Source organism: Argopecten irradians, chromosome 3 (genome assembly GCF_041381155.1).
Source record: "Argopecten irradians isolate NY chromosome 3, Ai_NY, whole genome shotgun sequence".
NCBI classification, from domain to species: domain Eukaryota; kingdom Metazoa; phylum Mollusca; class Bivalvia; order Pectinida; family Pectinidae; genus Argopecten; species Argopecten irradians.
This window is the reverse complement of record NC_091136.1, coordinates 51,408,076-51,429,262: the sequence shown is the minus strand read 5'-3', so window position 1 is coordinate 51,429,262 and position 21,187 is coordinate 51,408,076. Positions and strand designations below refer to the sequence as shown.

General features: G+C 34.8%; 1 protein-coding gene across 6 annotated transcripts in view; it reads right to left on the bottom strand.

Moving 5' to 3' along the window:
• The window catches only part of LOC138318978 (pleckstrin homology domain-containing family H member 1-like), a 177,249-nt gene that overhangs the window by 97,470 nt on the left and 58,592 nt on the right, over positions 1-21,187 (bottom strand). For 5 of the 6 annotated variants that reach the window (XM_069261837.1, XM_069261834.1, XM_069261841.1 and 2 more), the window contains one exon: positions 11,995-12,057. In XM_069261837.1, the coding sequence (XP_069117938.1) occupies positions 11,995-12,057 (63 nt within the window). Of the gene's footprint in view, positions 1-11,994; positions 12,058-14,187; positions 14,293-21,187 lie in introns of those variants that run through there. The other variant, XM_069261838.1, reaches the window with a different exon arrangement.

Here is a 21,187-nt window from a genome sequence, read left to right as displayed (position 1 = left end):
AAGTTCAATGACAGTAGCATCTAAAATTAAGAAATACATATTCTGCCTTCCAATTGCAGATGTTACCTGAGCTGAGTTGTGAAGTTCTTCTGGGATCTAAAACAGATATACAATACCCAGACACATATTTTAGAAATAATTCAGAAAAACACAGATATGAATCAATGACACTGTTGTCTGCCCATAATCTATAACATAAGCATAGTAATGTATACTGGGAATCCTTTACAACCATCTGGCTACACAAGAAAAATGGCTTCAAAGTGACCTTGTTGGTAAGGGTCACTGTAAATTAATCATAAAGAGCGTTGTAGACAACCAAATAAGCCACTCCAATTCATCTGATTATCCAATATCCTCCGACCTGATCCACTTTCAAATTCTAGACTTACAAACACATTCAGATTTTGAGCTCCATTTCAGCAGACTGGTTGTTCTCCCATCACTAACCTATTGTGTAACTTTTAAAAAACTGTCTGTTGGAAATTTCAATAAAGATGATCAAACCACATTTTTTTTAAATTTGGCATTTCGATTTTTCAGCTTAAATGTGGACTCTGAATTCCTAACTAATGTCACTTTGTGTTAAAACGAATGGATACATAAGTGTTTATGTGTATAAACACACGTTTTTATTTCATTAAACTGACGCTAGGTAAACATAATCCTGATGAATGAGTCTCACCACTCCACTTGTCATATAAAATTCTGATGTAAAATTGATAACAAAAGAAATGCTTTTTCTCTAATTACCTTATATGACTATTCTATACACAGAAAACTATTTATTACCTTACCATAAATAATGAGCAGACTTTTTTCATCATCTTTACACTTCTTCCATTAAAAGTACGCAATGACTAAACTGGAGAAATAGATACTAACATTCATCAACCTGAACAGAATATGGTAATGAGGTAACCCTTTCTTCTACATACAATCAGGGATTTGTCACATTCTCCCCAAAAAAACTATGACATTTGAATAGGACCTTTGTCTATGAATACAGAATTTTTCCTGCTTCTCAGAATGATAATCAATTAAGCATTTTAATTGGTTATCAATGAATCAATATAAATATGAATTTTCCCTAACAATAAAAGAAAGCCATAAAATTTTCTTTGCATAATCTAGCTGGGCCTCTTATTATCAAATCATATGCATTCATTTCAATGCACTCAACACAATTTGATTAAATTATTTAGCTATTCTAGACAAGTTGCATTTTTGACAGGCAGAATGAGTTCACCATTTGTTGAGACTAAGTGACCTAAAATAGCGGTAGCTATCCATAAATCACAAGGACACAACACCCCAAAGTATTGATCAATAGAACCCAGTGATAGAACTTGTCCTTACATTAGGGCCTAGTTGATAGAGGAAGGGGAGCCTCGGAACATCTCTTGTGTAACAGTCTATAAATGATGATATAAGTCCTGTTAATTGATTGGGACTAACAATGGATTTGACAGAGCAAATTAATTAAAACATTATAAAACCCCAGACTTTACACCATTACTAGACATGACTGCCCCGATAATAAACAATACAGATCTATCAAGGCTGTCTTTAGACACCTATCAGCACCCTTAATTCTTACCTTTGGTGCAATTATATCAACAATACACTAACATGTGATTATCACAAACGGAATCAGCAGATTGTAGCAGGAAATCAGACATATTTGATAATAGCACTGATTAGATACATGGGGATATTCACCTTTAGATTTAATTGACATTCAACCTTACACTCACATTACTTGATGTTCAACTTGGAACATTATAATACTTAACAAATCTAAAGCAATTTTTGTTAATCAACTTCGTATAATTTTACTTTACTCTATATGTCCAAACTTGCCTGGAACTTCATTGAAAGTCAGTTAAAGTTTTACCATTACTGTTTTGTTGGTGACCTGATGTGTGACTGCAGCAGTGTAGGGAGATATATGTGACCTGTGTGATCTCAGGTATAAAGGGTAACCATTATTTACATCTCCTGTCACAGCCTGACAGGCGCACCGGCCTATTGTCTGCATATCATCTACTCCTAATAACCATTATTATATGGTGTGGAAATATTATACACTGACTAGAAATTCTAAATCTGATTTAAAATGATTTTTTTTTCAAACCAGGACCTTGATCTTCTACTTATAGCATAGATATCATGGTCATGTTTCTTGACCTTGACTAAGATGAAGGTTATATATTATGTTTAATACCATTTTTCTTGACATAAAAGGGCATGCTCCATTTTCTTTGACATATGCCATGCTTTATTGACCTTGGCACAGTTAAACTTTAAAGGTCATACTCAATTGAAGGTCAGCTTGCATTGTCCTTGACACAGATGAAGGTGAGGTTGCATTGTTCTTAACATATATGAAAGTCAGCTTGCATTGTCCTTGACACAAATGAAGGTCATGTTGTTTTGTCCTTGACATAGATAAAGGCACTGAAGATAGTGTTGCAGGCTACACAGATGCAGTGTAAAAACAATAATAATTGATATAATTTAAATATCAATACTGTCCTTTTTCTTGCCTTAATGTGGTCATGCTTTATGTTTCTCTTTACCTTTCTTAGAGAACAAAAGAAAACAGAACAGAAAACAGAACAAAAGAAAACAGAGGTCATGCTTTTTTGCCTTGTTATTTCATAGCCAACATGCAAAACTATTAAATATGGATATTTCCCAAATCAGGTTACTAGGCCTATAGCATATGGAAGGAATCTCTGAAGAAAGAGAACAATGATACAATGTTTAGATATCGAATCTGTCACCAGCTTTCTCATAAAACAATACCACAGCCCTAATTATGTCAACAGTTCCTTTACAGACAATAAAGGCCTATGTCAAAACAATTTGCCCACCACACTGTAAGGTTATGCCATACACAATGGTAAGATGTTGGTGCTGACACCCTGTTATAGTGAGTTCTAGTGTTATGGTAATCACAGCATTATACCCCAGCCAAGTGTACCACCATCTGACACCAGTCTCTCAGCAAACACATTAACACTCCATTCCCTTGGCAAATAATATTCTTTTCTCTGAGGTTACCTCCCCTTGTACTTTTAAGAAATTCTCTAATTAACATACCACAATCTCTGACACTGTTCAGTACCCATTTCTGAGTTGTACCTCCAGAGTACCCTTTTACACTTCTATCCCTAACACAATTAATATATCACTTCTTATGCGTGCTTGACTTTCATTAGTGTATAGAATTGCTCAGATGAGTTCCCCTGGATTACCTTCCTTTTGTACTTTACGAAATATGAAAATTAACATAACACAAACATGACTTCTTGACTTCATTAAGTGATCTAACATTGATTCTTTATTATCTCTCTTTGGTATTCAAAGTAATTTTCTAATAGAGGTATGCAGCATTGTATAAAGGAGAGCAGTTTAGTATTAGTGTAGTTCATGCACTGTTACATGTCCCTGTCTTATAAAGAACTACTTAATTTTGTCTTAAATCTATTTAGATATACCCTTCTAAACAATCTGCTTTGGTTATTTAATGATGAGAAACAGTTTATATTTAATGTTCAGAGTTATTTGATCTGAATTCAAATTGTTTGATTGCTGTATATGCTGTAATGAGCTTCGCACTGCCTTATTACAATTTCACTGACTTTCTCTACAATTAGATGACACATTTAACATGGTACTTTATGAAAATACTTCTAGAACCTTGTGGGAATGCTTTGAATTCCTGACATACTTGTAAACTGTAATTGTGTAATGTAATTTTTCATTACAGATAATCATATCCCTGTTTCTACATTCCAAAGAGGCCTTTCTACAGGCTTCATTTTTAGTAAAGGTGTATGGTATACTTGTCAACTCTGCAGAATAAATAACATTATTAGACACAAAACATGTTCAAAAATTTGTAAAAAAAAAAACAACAGTCAGTTCATTACAGTTGATGAATTTCAATGAAGTATTTTAAACTTATTACATGACAAAGATGAATAATCTTATCAGAAATCACATTAGAATCATTAAACATATCTTAATATGTATACATTTGATTTCATGTATGTGTGATTTAAATCCTAATCAAATTTTACAGCTGTATATACATATATATGCAGATCTTAACTACTCTGTACACTGGGTGGTCTGGTGACATGGTGGTTACAAAATTTGTCTTTTAAAATGGGAACTTCGATTCAATTCCCTCATCAGACATGAGAAGCTATAGAGTCACATGCCCACAAGAAGCCCTTCCCTTTTGCATACTTCCAGTTTGGCCATCAATTACCTCTTATATTGACAACTGTGGCAATTTAAGGATGAGCCAGGTTTGCTTGGTGTCAAGAAGAGCCTCCAACAGGAGGCCCATGGGCCTTAACAGTCACCTGATATTTGACACAAATTAATTGTTATTTAATAGTCTTTTGATCACAAAATAGGAACATAGATCTAATAGGTCTACATACAAAGTTTCATTAAGTTTGGTGCAAATTTACTCATATTGTGGTGTTCAAAAGGTTCAATAATTATTATTGCAAAGGGCAATAACTCTGTAATTAAGTTACAGTCGAATCAAGCTGATTTTCGAACTCGTACAAGATCTTTCCAATGTTAGTCTACATTAAAAGTTTCATTTAGCTTGGTGCATATTATACTTAAATTATTGTGTTCACAAGGTTCAATATGATTATGATTGCAAAGGGCAATAACTCCGCAATTAAGTTAAAGTTGAATCAAGCTAATTTTCAAACTTGTCCAAGATCTTTTCAAAGTTAGTCTAAATACAAAGTTTCATTAAGCTGAGTGCATATTTACTCAAGTTATGAAGTTCACATGTTCTAATAACAAATATAAGTGCAAAGGGCAGTAACTCCGTAAATTACTATCAAATCAAGCTGATTTTTAAACTTGTACGGGATCCTTTCAATGTTAGTCCCCCTATAAAGTTTCATTAAGCATTGTGCAAATTACCTCAAGTTATCGCGTTCTTATTAAGCATTGTGCATATTACCTCAAGCTATCGCGTTCTTATTAAGCATTGTGCATATTACCTCAAGTTATCGCGTTCTTATTAAGCATTGTGCATATTACCTCAAGTTATCGCGTTCTTATTAAGCATTGTGCATATTACCTCAAGTTATCGCGTTCTTATTAAGCATTGTGCATATTACCTCAAGTTTTCGCGTTCTTATTAAGCATTGTGCATATTACCTCAAGTTATCGCGTTCTTATTAAGCATTGTGCATATTACCTCAAGTTATCGCGTTCTTATTAAGCATTGTGCATATTACCTCAAGTTATCGCGTTCACAAGGAAATATTAATGGACATCGCATGTCGTACCATGGATAAAGGACGACGCATAACGAAAGACAAAAGACTATCGCAACAGGTCACCATGACATATGGTCAGGTGACCTAAAAATCCAGATTTATATAAAAAAAAACTAACTACTGCAGTAGTCAGAATTCAATGGCAACCTCACATAGGCCTCATATACGGAACCTTAAGATGGAGAACAATGGTGACTTTGGAACAATTTGTCTATCTGTAATGACCATTGTTGTAATGTGTGGTATGTCTATTTGATTTCTTAACCATTCTGACCCTGACCTTGGCCGCAATCCTTTCTAAACTACTGAACAAGTAATAATATGTTATCAACTATGGTATGAATAGGATACATCTACTAGATTCTGTGAAAATACGAAAAGCAATGCGGCTCTTTTACTGCTAGCTATACAGGTTCCTGTTGTAATGTTTGGCCAGCATACTGTTCCAGAGTTGTCTAAACAAAGAACACAGGGACAAATGTAAAACAGTTCAATTAAACCATACTGGTTAACTCCCATTCTTTTGTTTCATTAAAATAGTCAATGCATCGGAACCCGAGACCACACAAGAACAGGAAAAAATATGCAAGACACTGCAGTATTCTTGTTTCTCTTTGCACGACATTTTATTCATTTTTTAATCCCAGCATGTTGTGATTTGATCTGATTCACAAAACGAATCATAAATTATGTAACTGGGAGTGTACCTTTGATTGGCTGTGTGATACTGTCACTGTGCCATACACCATTGTAGGGCATGTTACGGACAAGGAATATAAAAATGACCGATGGCTCGATATAGTCTTTATGAAGTGCGGAATGGTCATCCATTCTTCATGACGTAAAACAATCTTGGAGGTTAATCGCATAGTCTCCAGCTCTTTTGATAATTTTGGCTCTAAAACAACATTTATATTTCATATATAATACAAAGTTAACGATCAAAAAGGATGATTAAATTCCATGAATATTTCTGTTGGCAAAAAGGTGACCAACGCAAGATCTACAAATAAAATGCACTTTAAAACAGGTATTTTTCATTGTTTATCTGTACATGAGCAACAGAAATGCAATTAAGCAAATGTAACCAAATTATATGAGGATAATGATGCGTTTTAAACTAAGAAGATTTATAATTCTATATTATGCTAACTCTGTATGACACTATGATATATGTTAATGAGTGTTTTAAGAAAAACTTCATAATTGCCATTAAGTTGTCTGGAAGTTATAGGGAAGATATCCACCATGTTAAGAAAATGATTATTTTACAATGAACAGTGGCTGCGTCTTGATGCCAACAAACAAATTAAAAGATATGACAAATGCATCAGCAATATCAAACAACATTAAACATCAGATTGAATCTTTCCAATTCATTAAAACCTTTCAGAAGTAATGCAGTGCCTCTAAAAACAACATTGAATCAGTTAGTCTATAACTGAAAACATGTAACAATAAGGAATTGTGCCATAATTACCATCCAAGAAAGCAGCCATGTTTCAATGACCTTTGAAAACCTAAAGTCATGTCCAGTGGTTTAACACATTTGATCCATATGACCTTGATTATGGATCAAGATTAACCAGTTTAGAAGCTGTATTTGATAATACATTATTCCAAGTCACGGATCAGGGTCAATTTTCTCAGAAGCTTGATCTTATTATGGTTTATTCAATTTCAGATATCTTGGTGTTAGAGTGATTGTTTGTCTCACTGATATAGGTCAAGGTCATTCCTTAAAACAAAGTTTATTGGGCTTAATATTTCAGGAACATATCAGCCAAACATCTAGAAACTATGGAACATTTGATTGAACAGAAGATATTTGGGTTCTAATGACATAAGTAGTTGATCTTTGCAACTAATGAAATATAAAATACTTTGACTTTTAACTTTAGAAATTCATTCAAAAACCTACATATTAGCCTGATATCCTTTGACTTCTGGTAGAAGAAACAAACAATTGTCCCATCACTACAGCAAATCTCTCCCTTACCCTACATTCAGGTATCCTCAGAATGGTTCTAGTCTGAATACACACAATGAGGACTAAAAACACAAAAAAGACCATGCAGATTTGGTTATGAGATAGGAGATAACCCGGGAGATACACACAAAGATCTAGAGATATAAATAAAGTCGTGGTCCTAACACCTTTAGACTACCCCGTACACCTATCAGTTTCATTAAGGGCTGCATTATTTGTTTACATAAATCAAAACGGCATTGCACCATGAACAATGTTTACAATTAAAATGAAACCTTATCCTTTGAATGTGTAAGTTGAATCTCTTCCATGTATTTTTAGAAAGTATGTTTGCTGATGAATAAATAGTTTGTTATTGATACAGACATGGTTAAGCACTAGTTGGATAAAGATGATACTATGTTGGACTAGATCCAGTGAATGTTTGAGAGCTATGGAGCCAGCCCTGCTATAAGTACAGAACTAAATCGGCTTACTTCACTCTTTAAATAATGTGCCAGTCTTGTCTGATGTTACGGTAAATACCCTTTAGATTGTATCAACTATAATTTATCTTTTTATCAAAAATATTGATCTCTTTTTTCATTAATGCTTATAGTTTATTTTACTATCAGTTATTACAGATATTACAGAAACTTATAAAGAAAAAATTACCACATCACTGTAAACCAAGTTATTGTCATGTGTGAGGCAATTTCATGTGTTTTGAAAGCAATCAGAAATCAAGAAACTAAATAACCACAAATATGTTAAAGTACAGTTAAAGTAGAACTAAAAATTAGTGTCAATAACAAAATTAAAATTGTCGTGAATATATCATTAGGCGTGAAAACACAAAATTAAGTTACAATAGAAACAAGCAGATTTCTTTTATAACTTTTACTTTCAAAAACATAATGAATCTTTTTCTTCAAAACTTTTCCTTCATATCTGGATTAGTTATACTATTTATTTTAAATATCAGTAAGACATACAAGTCCCATCCTGTATTGGTCATTTGATCATCCAATAGTACCAAACCAAGTCAAAATGGCATATAATTAGATACGTTTGGTGTTCTAATAACAAGTTAGTCAAACTTGCAAAAACTAACCCTGACATTCTTTTTTTAAATAGGTTGTCTTAATTTCCTTTGATGTGACCTTATGTCAATAAATATGTGGTATATGGCAGTCAAACTTTCTGATCCAGGCCTTAGTAATTCCTGGCTGACATTTTAAAATAAAACATGCATTATGTAGCAGTAACATTGGCCAATTGTCATCATTGTGTAATGTACTTATACTGTGACCTTCAGGGAAAATACCTAACCTTCACAACAATAAACATGTATATATATAGAACTGCATCCATTAGGGGAAAATATGTGACAGAACACAAAATGCATCTAATGCACTAGTTCTTAGATAAGTTTATATAATTGATCAGTGCTGGTGTCCTTAATGCATTGTGGAAGAAATAGTTCTTAACAGCTTTTCTTTTTAAATACAATGCTAACCTCTAACCTTAAAATCATTATGGTGGTATGACATCTGATTCTGGGCCTTTTTTAGTGATTAACTGGGAAGGTTACAGAAATTGCTGCTTTATACAAGAATTGATTTCTTATTAACCCAGCCAACATAACTTTCGAATGGCATGTAGACTTAATTGTCATCACATTGTGGATGTGGGATTGTGATCATATTACTTTATATAGAATATTACATAGCTAGGTGTCTATAACTCTTAGTACTCTGTACGACAGGATCAGAGGTCCTAATGCTGTCAGAGTTATCTCCCTTACATATCACCCACTAAATGTGAACCATGTACACTTGTACACATTTAATTACTGTTAACAATTTTCAAGATATAGGGAAATTTTCTCAAAGGTTTTAAAAGAACAGTTTAACAAAAAAGTGTTTATTTTCTAATGTTCGCAAGAAGCAAACTGGGGGCATATATTTATAATCAAAACTTGAAGTTCAATCAGAATAGATTTACCTGTATCCTGACAATTATCATTAAAAACCATAAAACAATGTTCCCTTATCAAGGCAAACCAGTTACCAGAGTAGATGGCATAAAAACATGCACAGAAGATGTATATGTAGATGTGTATTCCCAGAGCAATTTATACAACCATACCAGCCTACCTAGTCCTACAACATTCAATTATCCCAATTTGTATCAATGTATCTCTCTATCAAGAAAGATTATCCAGTGCGTTTCCATGATGCCAGAAATGACTCCGACAAGATCTTTGCCAGCCACAGCCGTGTTATTACATTATTTGATGGATCTTTTTTAGGAGTGGGAAATTGATTGTAGTATGTAACTGGGTATCCACTCATTTGGCATCCCAGAGGTCGGGGAAATATTGTCGGACCATAATCATGAAACTCCCGTCTGAATCCAATGGGACTTTCCTTACAGATGTTTTTGTGTATGGACGATCAAATAAAATCCTACTGGAAATTATTTTCTATCACATGCTTGTTAAATGATCAATAAAGACAGGTCATACACAGTCGATCTCTAGTACAGTACTACAGAGCTGGCTTTACTTCCAAGTCATCTTGAACAAAAAACAAAACTCTTGTTAAGCTCTTTAAAACGATGTACTTGTAACAAGTCCAATACTTCAGACGAAACCTCATCTGTCAATATATCTGTCTAAAGAGGAAAGCCTCTCCATTAACAATGTCTTTGTCATAGTTTAAAATAAATGTCTTCTTCTTGAAGAATTGTTTTCGCCTATATCAATATCTCCACTTTAGTGAAAATTTCTTTGGCAGCTATAGGGTTCTGGGACTTCCTTCAGTCCAATACATGAACTGGAAGATGTACTCTTCACGTGTAGAATACACAGAATGAGACAGAGAAATATCTGAAACACAGTTGTCTATGAGAATAGCGGTGATCAGATTTGGACTCAAGTGTAGATGCCCTAACCTATTTAGTTTTACTAGCAATACGATCTGCTGTCTGATTCCCGTATATTTTCCACTCCTGTCCACAATACTTTCTGTTGTCTAATTCTCGTATATTTTCCATTCCTGTCCACAATACGATCTGCAAATCTGGAAACTACTGTTTTGTGAAACTATCTATTTTTAGTAACAGTGACCTTTGTGGTTGAACTTTTGACCCCAAATCCAATCCCAAGCAGCATTTTCCCATATGCTACCATTGTGTGAAGTTTGATCAAGATCCATCAATTCGTTCTCAAGTTATCATCTGGAAACTACTATTTTGTGAAACAATCTATTTTTAGTAACAGTGACCTTTGTGGTTGACCTTTTGACACCAAATTCAATCCCCAGCTGTATTTTCCCATATGCTACCATTGTGTGAAGTATGATCAAAATTCGTCAATTCATTCTCAAGCTATCATCTGGAAACCAAATTCGGACAGACAGACAGACAGACAGACAGACAGACAGGATCAAACACTATTATTGAGTTCCCTCCAGTTTCACCAGCAAGAGACTAATAAAATCAGCACATGTAACGCCAAGAAGAAATTAATATCAATTTTGAAAATGATTTCTTCAGCACAATCTGAGGAATAGGGGTAACAAAATTTTAATTGTAAAATTAAATATGGCTGTGTGTCAGCCATGTTGTTTTACAAATCAGACAGACACTGGATACTAGACGAAAGGTGATTGAATAGCCTACAATGATATCATTGGTCGGCAAAAGACCTAGTTCTGTGAAAAAACACTGGGTTTGTCGGCGATAAACTGGAGTTTTAGGTTATGATGTAACATTATAGGTGAATTATTAGTTCATTACTCGTAGCAAGGTCACTGTCACCTTTAATAACGGTCAGAGAATCTACAATCTTGGAACATGTACGGATATGCCAGCTTTACGTGATACAGTGACATAAACGACTTCTCCAAACTTGTGACAGCTAAAGAAATTTCAAGGTCACAAATGGTGTCTTGAAAGCTAAGAAACTGACAGCTTCATTCTCCAAGACAGACAAAACAAAACAAAATGTTTAAAATGTAATCAATTTTACAGTTACCATCGGCAGTTCTATATGCATGTAACAAAATATTCCAGAATCAGCATTTTTCTGTCATAAGCATATGAACACATTTATAACAGCTTCACATTATGGTAATCATAGATTGTTAGCAAAGACAAGAAAAATATCAGGATTTTAAAGACTCAAATATTTGCAATCACAGAAGACATTTGGGAAGCTTTTTAATCTATAAGAAACATTAAATATACCAGTAATCTCAATAGCGGAATCCATATAGGGCAAGACAAAGAGTGCCTTCATAGAGAATTATCACTTAATCTACTACAATATTACATCTTAACGTTGGATAAATTATTAACAGTACCAAAATGGGTTGAGTTTGTGTATGGTATACATGTAGTTCAATTATCAGTTAAATCAAACATCCAAAACTGGTGCTTTTAAACATCCAAAACTGGTGCTTTATGTGAAAGCAAAACTCTCTTTCTCATATTTTGCCCTATTTCTTCCCTATTGTTCATATATGTATTAATGCAGTTAATATTCCATAGGATGGCCTTGATTTTTCCTGCTCTGTTTAGGTCAAAAACCTTAACAATAAAACAATGTTAATGTCAATATGTCAATACAAATTTAATGTTGTCAATGGAAAGGTAAACGTGTATATAAATAAGGCAGCAGTGACCTACTTTTTGTTCAGCAGTTTCAGCTCGATTGTCTGCATCTGTTTTCTTTTCTTCTAAATCTTTCATCTGAAAAATACAAAATAACAGAACCATTAATAAACAGCTTTGAATCATGCTTGAAATGGAAAGCAGAGCTCTTACACATTAGATTTCATTTCTTGTCATTAGGAACTAGATCAAAAGATGTCCACATACATTCCCCAATTAAGTATTTATACCCCTACAAAGTATAGGACATGTGACAATGTAACACGGAAATCAATGGAACATCACAGTGTGGCCACATCAAATTCTCTAACTAGCCATTTATTTTCAACCAAAGCACAAAAAACCCAAAGGAGCCTAGATTCCTCTCAATCCTGCCAAATACTATCAAAGTTTAAAATGAAACAAGTCATCAATTTGCACAGACATACAGGAAATTGGGTAGGACTTTGGATTCATTCTGTCAAAGCATTAGGGAACATGAAGGCATGCCAGTATGGCAAGGTTTGGTGCCAGACGGCCAGGGAACAGTGCATGAAGGTAATTTATATATGAAGGCCGGGAATTGTTATATAATATGGAGGTAATATACAAGGGCAGTGATATAAGTCTGAGGACAGGTATAAGGGCACTGTTATATTCAGGTTTTATACATTTTCTGACAAGTTCTGTAAATCATTGAAGGTGTTTGACAGTCTGATAAGCTGTAGTATATACCTCGCATTCAAATAACCTTCAAACAGAAAATTCAGGTTTATGAACGACGTACAGCTTTCTGGTGTAAGAATATATCATTCTTGTAAAAAGATAGTCGTTAAGGTCACACTATTCTTTTATATACATTTTACCCAATCAAACAGACGTTTCTCTCTGAGTTATCTAATTTTACTGTTATTTCCTCCAGCAAACATTGAACACCACCTCTAACATTAAAACATTATCAAATCCTTTACTCAATGTTTCTATGTCGCACCAGAAAATGGGTAAATAATTGATAAGCACTAAAATTGTCCTTCCTGATAAGTCAAGGCCATGTCCATATATAGACAGGCATCAAAACACTCTAACAAATCCCAGGACATTTTTATGAAATAATTTACATTTGTAGGGTGAATGCCTTTGAATTATTCAACAGTAAAGAAATTGGACTTTGAAATTGCAATTTTTTGCCTTTTGAGAATATGCAATACCAATGAGACAAGAAATAGATCGAACACATTGAACCATTACTTCTAAATGGCCCAAATATACTCTGAGCCTAAACAAGGGGTTCTATATTCAGATAAAAATCATTTCAAAAATCTTTTAGAGAAAAACCTTTTACTTGACCAGCATAGATGTTGTGTACAGTAAAATATGTTTATAATTAACATACTTAAAAAAATTATGGTTTATAACAAATTAAAGTGAACAGTCGGGCAAGGATGGCTAAAGTCGGTAAAAATGGTGTGAATGTATCCAGTATAATTTCTTATGAAATGGAAAAATAAAATCTCTCGTCAAAATCTGCCTGCGTACGAAGAAATTAATTTAAAGTATGGAAATTCTAAAACGTCCTCCCGGCTCACTATGTCCGTGGTTACATTTCCACGCAGCCTCGCTTTCAATGCTTTCAACTTTTCTTTACTTTAATGGTCAGAACTGGGAAACTAAGCAGAACTTGGCCGTCTTATTAATATGTGAGAACTTTTGGAAGGCCAATGTACGCATTTAGACTGGTTTTCTTTGCCCGACTATTCACTTTAAATATGTTTGTCTCAAAAGGTTCGTTATATCATTGTTTTACTGTAAAGTAATTAAGTTACTTCATTGAAAACTATCAAATCTCTGCTATACTATTTTAGTATAAGGTTATATGTTAACAATAATACATATATGTGGTGCTCAAATGTCATAAAATGGTCAGGTTATGAATTTACACTACTTGTCTTTTGTCTCATTCTTAACTTTCTCATATGCTTTGCCAAACTACTATTTTTATATCAAAGCTATAAAACTGATCAAACTAGCATAGATTTGCTTGACTTCCCATCCCTTCAGAAAAACATCCAATGCATTTGCTCTAAAATGATTCAATATTTATATATTTAGATTATATAAATTGAATGTAAGTGATATAAAGGTGATGATATTATTAATACCACATTAACTTTATCTTAAAATCTATCTAAATATGACATCATTGACATTAAAATTAAGACTGGTTATTACCTGTGCCCAACAAACTACATGGAATCTTGTCAAACCTGTTTGATTTCCATAGTAACCACTCTGCATATCTGGGAGATCCAGTGCATTAGTACTAATGTGTGAACTCAGAAAGGTGTGCATCCTTTAATAAAGGAACACAATATCAAACCGTTGAGTCACTGAACATTGCTGTGGTTACACACAAACATCACAAACACACATCTTTACAAACAAGCAATATTTTTAAATGAGGTTTTATTCATTTATTCTTAAAAAAATCAGACTTTTAAAGTCTTAAGATTTTTTCTCTCTTGGGAACAGCAAAGTACCTTTGTTTTAAGTGCTCCCTGTAACAATGTTGATCAGTATACACCTGGCAGGTTAAATAGGGGTAGTACACATTGTCTATTGTATAGATATATATCATTAAACCTTGTTTTGTAGAAAAATATATAACAATGACCTTACAAAGGGTCAAATGTAGGGATGCAAAACAGACAGAAAGCAGCAGAAAATATCATTTAAAGTACATGTGTATTTACTGTTTCAGCCATTCATTCTATTTCTATGACAAGATTGTCATGCTGTGTCACCTCCTCAGATGTCCCATAGTACATCTCACAAAACACTTTGGCAGTTATGGCCCCTTGCATTGGGGCTTGTTGCCCTGGGTTTCAGTTAACTCATTTGATAGTAAGAGTTATTCCCCTTAATCCTCAATCTGGAAAGGAGATATTTCGTTCCGTCTTTAAGCCCAATATGTATTAGTATCTAAATTGATACTAAAGGAATTTTTTATTGAGTCCTTAAAAAATCACTTGAGATATTTTAAAAATCATTAAAATTTATGACAGACATCTTTCAATAAGAAAATGTTTTAATATGTATAATTTCTGGCAAATTTATTACAATTATGCCTAGGAAGTTTCTGTGGACTTTGTAGGGTAGCTGTGTGTATAGGTATTGCATAACCTATATTAGGAGAGTCTAACAGTCCCTATATACACAATACACATGTACTCTACAGTGTAACATTATAGGCTTGTGTTTGTCCTCTCTTTGTTGTAAATCTGTTCAAGTATTTATGATTTACAAGATAAAAATATAACTATGAATAATGCCAGCATGGTTTTTAAAAAAATACCTAAACATACTTGAAATATTTTTGTTCTAAAATGACAAATTCCTAAAAGCATTAGCATTATACCTTTGTTATGCTACATTTTGTTTGAAATATTAAGCCATGGGAGTGTAAACACTACAAGTTTGAATGAATGTACACATGTACATAGGAACCTCCCGAAACCGATCATGGTCGGTGCATATAATTTCGGCCGGTTTAGAGATCGAGGGTTCAGTTTGGAGAAGTGAACCGAATACCGATCATTACAATCCAGATTTAATCGATTGGAAGCTGTTTTTTTACAATAGTGTACCGCATGTATTGATTGTTAATGTCAATGTTATCATAGAAAAGAGAATCATACGTTTAAAAGGAATGGATTACAACAATCTTGACTTTGTAACTGCTTATAAACGTAGTTTAGTTAGTTAGTTGCATGAATGTTCTTGGGGATGTTCTCATCTGCACTAACCTACATACGGCCGATCGCTTCCGGTTACGTCAAGAATCAAATTAATTAAATATGGTCTAATTACACGATGATCAGTCGATGCTGGTCATTATATGACATAGTCATTTTCTAAAACAATTCATGGCTTGGGCTTCTTCATACAGATAATTTACGTTATCCGACAACTACATAATTATGTAAATAAAAAAAACATGTGTGATTTGAATACGAAACTTTCTCTTTATTACTAGCTCTGCTTGTTTTCCTATAGAAGATTTCAGAAAAAATGGCGATGACGTCACACAAAGGTACATCCGGGCGCTCAAAGGTACAACTCTATATCTGTACACATAAACATTGAGGGAACACAGCCGCTTGCGATGTTTGTTTACATTTTATTGTAATAAATAGTTCGACAATCCGAGAACTATTGCGTTATTTACATTTCGAAAAGTGTAAATAAAAATATTTTACAATAATTTACAATTTTAAACATATCGTATTCATATATTTTACTCTGTTTATACTCCATTTTCGACCGCCACGAGAAAACACGGTCGCCATTACGTATAAACATCGTCAGATATATTGCAAATATCAACTCGAAATTACAAATTAAATTCAAAGTCCCCCAAAATATAATTATAAGCAATAACTGTTTTCGAAGGTTTTCTTGATAAAACACCTTACGATGTGTGATTAGTACAAAATTAAACATTTGCTTTCGTAGATTACCCCCAAGCCCACAGCAGCCATTACAGTACAACCGAGAACCGTTCGTTTTCAGTGTCATAAAATTACGTATTCTGGTTAATATTTTTGTCATCAATTTTGGGATTTAGTTTATAACATACAAATGAGTCAGTTTGTAGGTTCATTATATCATATTTTTAAACAAAACTTTGAGTATTTAGGATTCTCGAAGCCGTGCGCAAGGTATCCTGGTCGGTATTTACGTACAGTACTACGATCTGTAATTTATATCAATTTAAATGAAGTCTACCTATTATGTATTCAAATTATATAAAATTAATACCATTTCAATTGGAAACTTAACACAGCAGTCCATGGCATAAAAGCGGCTGAAAATGAAATATCAAAAATGAAATATGCAGCATGAAAACTGAACGATTTCACCATATATTATTTTTCGAGATCGGCAGCCATACGTGTACGTGTAACTAGTTGATACAAGGGCATTCCATTAAAACAACATGTACATATTAAATAACGAAATATATATATCTTAAACAAGTACCTTTTGAGATAAAAGTGTTGGTAATCATTCATATGATTTATTTCCCCAACAATGCTTTGGCCTGCGGTGATCTACCAGCGATGAAGCCATACACGAGCGGCTGTGGTCTGGTCAGGTGGTTCACGTTTTGTTTATATCATATCGTGTTGTGAACAGCATTTTCATTTTTAACAGAAACATGATACATTGAAATAAATCATTTATTCATAAACACTTTTTTTCACAACCTCAATTTATACGTATGAACAAAATCGGGTACGTGTGATGGCCCGGCAGCGCTTCGATAGGTGGCTTCGACACTAAATCTACACTTGTTATATTTAGCAATAAACAAATGAAAATATAAAAATGTTAACATCCGTAACCTGTGAAACAATAAGAAACCATTTCAAAATCAGAATTTGCAAGTATGAAAGTGTAAACTTTTGTCAAAGTATCGATTATGAAGCAGGGATGTACGTATCTGTTATTGTTTTTATCAGTCGCCATACTGTGTTTGTACCTTTGAGGACCCGGATGTAAACTTTCTGTGACGTCACGCCATCTTTTCTGAAATCTCCTATAGTAAACAAACCGTGTGCACGTGGTAGACCTTCATTAAATATCTAACAATAGACATGATTAAATAATTACACCACCATCTCTGCCCCAGGACATGGCATGCGACAACAATGGTACAGGAACATGTGTATATCAGACCTCAATGCAATCTATCGGTGTCGCTCAGGTAAGGCCGGTTTTCAGAAGTGTATATTAGTTACATTTGACTATTCCCATCTCAAAATCGGTCCGGTATTTGGAATTGGGAGATATCGGTTTTGGGAAGTTATATATACTATTAATAAAGAGGAATTCATTCCGTACATGACATCCATGTTCGGTTTCTAGAGGTGATCGGTTTTGAGAAGGTTCGGTTTTGGGAAGTTACACTGTACATAATACAAAGGCTGAATCACGTCCATGCAAATCATAGTAAAACAGACTTGTTATGGTTTATCCAAGATATTCTTTTTTATTAGAAACTATTCCATTTTTATCAAAATTTTAATTTCACAGTTTACATGATTTATACTACAATACTTTTACAATTAGTCAAACCAGGTAAGGTTCAGCTTATTTATCAACCTGCCTATGACCTCACTAAGGTCAAATTTCTGTTTTCCAATATGATCCAAACCAAGGTGTATATGTATGTGACTCCAAATAAGGTCATGTTTGCCTTCAAATGTGACCCCAATAAGGCCAAGTCTCTGCTTTTTATTGTGGTACCAACCAAGATTCAGTTTTGCCTTCCAATGTCCCTCCAATGGAGGTCAAATCTCTGCTACCCAACTTGACCCCAATCAAAGTAAAGCATCTGCCTTCCAATGTAACCCAATTATTGTCAAGTCTATGCTTTCCAACTTGACCCTTACTAGGGCAAGTATCTGTCTTCAAATGTGACCCCAAATAAGGTCAAGTATTTACCGTCCATTAAGATTCTTAAAAAGGTCAAATATCTTACTATCTAGGTCAGTCAGATCATCCTTGTTGTGATCTCTATATGAGTTCAGCCCTTCATCTTCAATGTGACCTCTATTTGAGGTCATCCCTTCACCCTTATTTTGACCTTTATATGAGGTCAGCCCTTCATCCATATTGTGACCTCTACATGAGTTCAGCCCTTTATCTTCGATGCGACCTCTATATGAGGTCAGCCTTTCACTCTTATTGTGTGACCCTTATTGTGACCTCTACATGAGGTCAACCCTTCACCCTTAATGTGACCACTACATGAGATCAACCCTTCACCCTTATTGCAACCTCTACATGAGGTCATTCCTTCACTTTTATTGTGAACTCTATGTGAGGTCAGCTTTTCACTCTTATTGTGACTTTATGTAAGGTCAGTCCTTCGTCCTGACATGACTTCTATGTGAGGTCAGCCTTCCACCCTTATTGTGAACTCTATGTGAGGTCAGCCTTTCACTCTTATTGTGACTTTATGTAAGATCAGTCCTTCGCCCTGGATATGACTTCTATTGAGGTCAACCTTTCACCCTTATTGTGACCTCTACACGAGGTCATTTCCTTCACTCTTATTGTGACCTCTATGTGAGGTCAGCCTTTCACTCTTATTGTGACCTCTACATGAGGTCATTTCCTTCACTCTTATTGTGACCTCTATGTGAGGTCAGCCTTTCACTCTTATTGTGACCTCTACATGAGGTAATTCCTTCACTCTTATTGTGACCTCTATGTGAGGTCAGCCTTTCACTCTTATTGTGACTTTATGTAAGGTCAGTCCTTGCCCTGGAAGTGACCTCTATGTGAGGTCAACCTTTCACCCTCATTGTGACCTCTATGTGAGGTCAACCTTTCACCCTTATTGTGACCTCTACATGAGGTCAGCTTTTCACCCATTACGAAGGAGATCAGTTCCTCTTGTTATAGGATCCATCTTTCGACACACCAATTCTATCAATTGCAGACAGACAAAATGATAAATGACTTTCTTGTATACTTCAAATGCTTCATGTAATGTAATTTGTCATATGTTTGCCAAAACAACAGCCTAAAATGTGAGTGCCATCCTAAGGTCTGCCCCAGTAAGGGTACGTCAGACCACCCAGTTTATGTAGGTGAGCTAAAAATATGTGGGTGGGGAGTGTTACCGTGGTGGTCCCGAGTGAACGATGCTAAGAGGGGTAGAATCTATAGGGCCAATACTTGACAGTGAGAATGCTAATTATAGTTCTCCATTATCCTGGTATCCATGAAGAGAGGGCAAGTGTGAACCTAACATCAAACAATTACCTCTACTTTATTTCTAGTATTATCTAATCACATGTATACTCAAACCGCCTTGTTTTTGTCTCCATCTTTCACCAATAACTTTAAGTACAAACGTATCAGTGGGTTTAGAACCCGAGAATTCCTCATAAACCGACTTCCTCGACTTCATAGCTTTTCAAAACTTCATTTCAACACCTAGACAGGCATGCAAGGCCACCGAGGTGTCTATCTATTACATACACACTTACTGAGGCCCACCTACTCCACAAAAACAGCCTCAAAATGTATAATTGAATTTCTCAAATTGTTGGTTTGGTTATGAAAGTTTGTGTGAGTGTGATAGGGTGGATTGTACCTGTATAGATGGGGTGTATCATAGGTCATACCTGGACAACTTCCAGATGGTGTATGATGTAATCAAACTGCAGGTGAATTAACAGGTACATATCAATTAGATAGACCACAGGTAAGAGATATAGTTCTGGGTGTTGTGGGAGGGCCGCCAGACCTAAGATTTATTCAGAACCACCGACTAATTTCACACATCATTTCCTTTCCGTTTTTATAGACAGAACATCAAAGAAAGGTAAATACCTGGATGTCAAGGAAATCACAATTTACGTACGACTTTGTAGAAAAAATTTCAGATTGGAGGCTACCCTATAAAATCAACAAGCAATTGAATGCTTTGTAATATAGCTAAAAGTATTAACGACTAGGGAAATATCTACAAAAAGTTATAGATGATAACTTTACAATATGAGGTCTGTAAGCTTGTTTGATGGTTGTTACCATGTCTATAGGTCCATTTGAAGCTAACCAATTTTCTTTAACCTTGAGCTTTATTTAAATCAACCAAACACCAGAGAGTATGTAACTATGCTTTGTGTGTCAGAGCAAATGTCGGAGTACACACAGAGCCAAATGTCGGAGTACACACAGAGCAAATGTTGGAGTACACACAGAGCCAAATGTCGGAGTACACACAAAGCCAAATGTCGGAGTACACACAGAGCCAAATGTTGGAGTACACACAGAGCCAAATGTCGGAGTACACACAGAGCCAAATGTCGGAGTACACACAGAGCCAAATGTCGGAGTACACACAGAGCAAATGTCGGAGTACGCACAAAGCCAAATGTCGGAGTACACACAGAGCAAATGTCGGAGTACACACAGAGCCAAATAATGGAGTTCACACAGAGCCAAATGTTGGAGTACACACAGAGCCAAATGTCGGAGTACACACACAGAGCAAATGTCGGAGTACACACAGAGCAAATGTCGGAGTACACACAGAGCAAATGTCGGAGTACACACAGAGCCAAATGTCGGAGTACACACAGAGCCAAATGTCGGAGTACACACAGAGCAAATGTCGGAGTACACACAGAGCCAAATGTCGGAGTACACA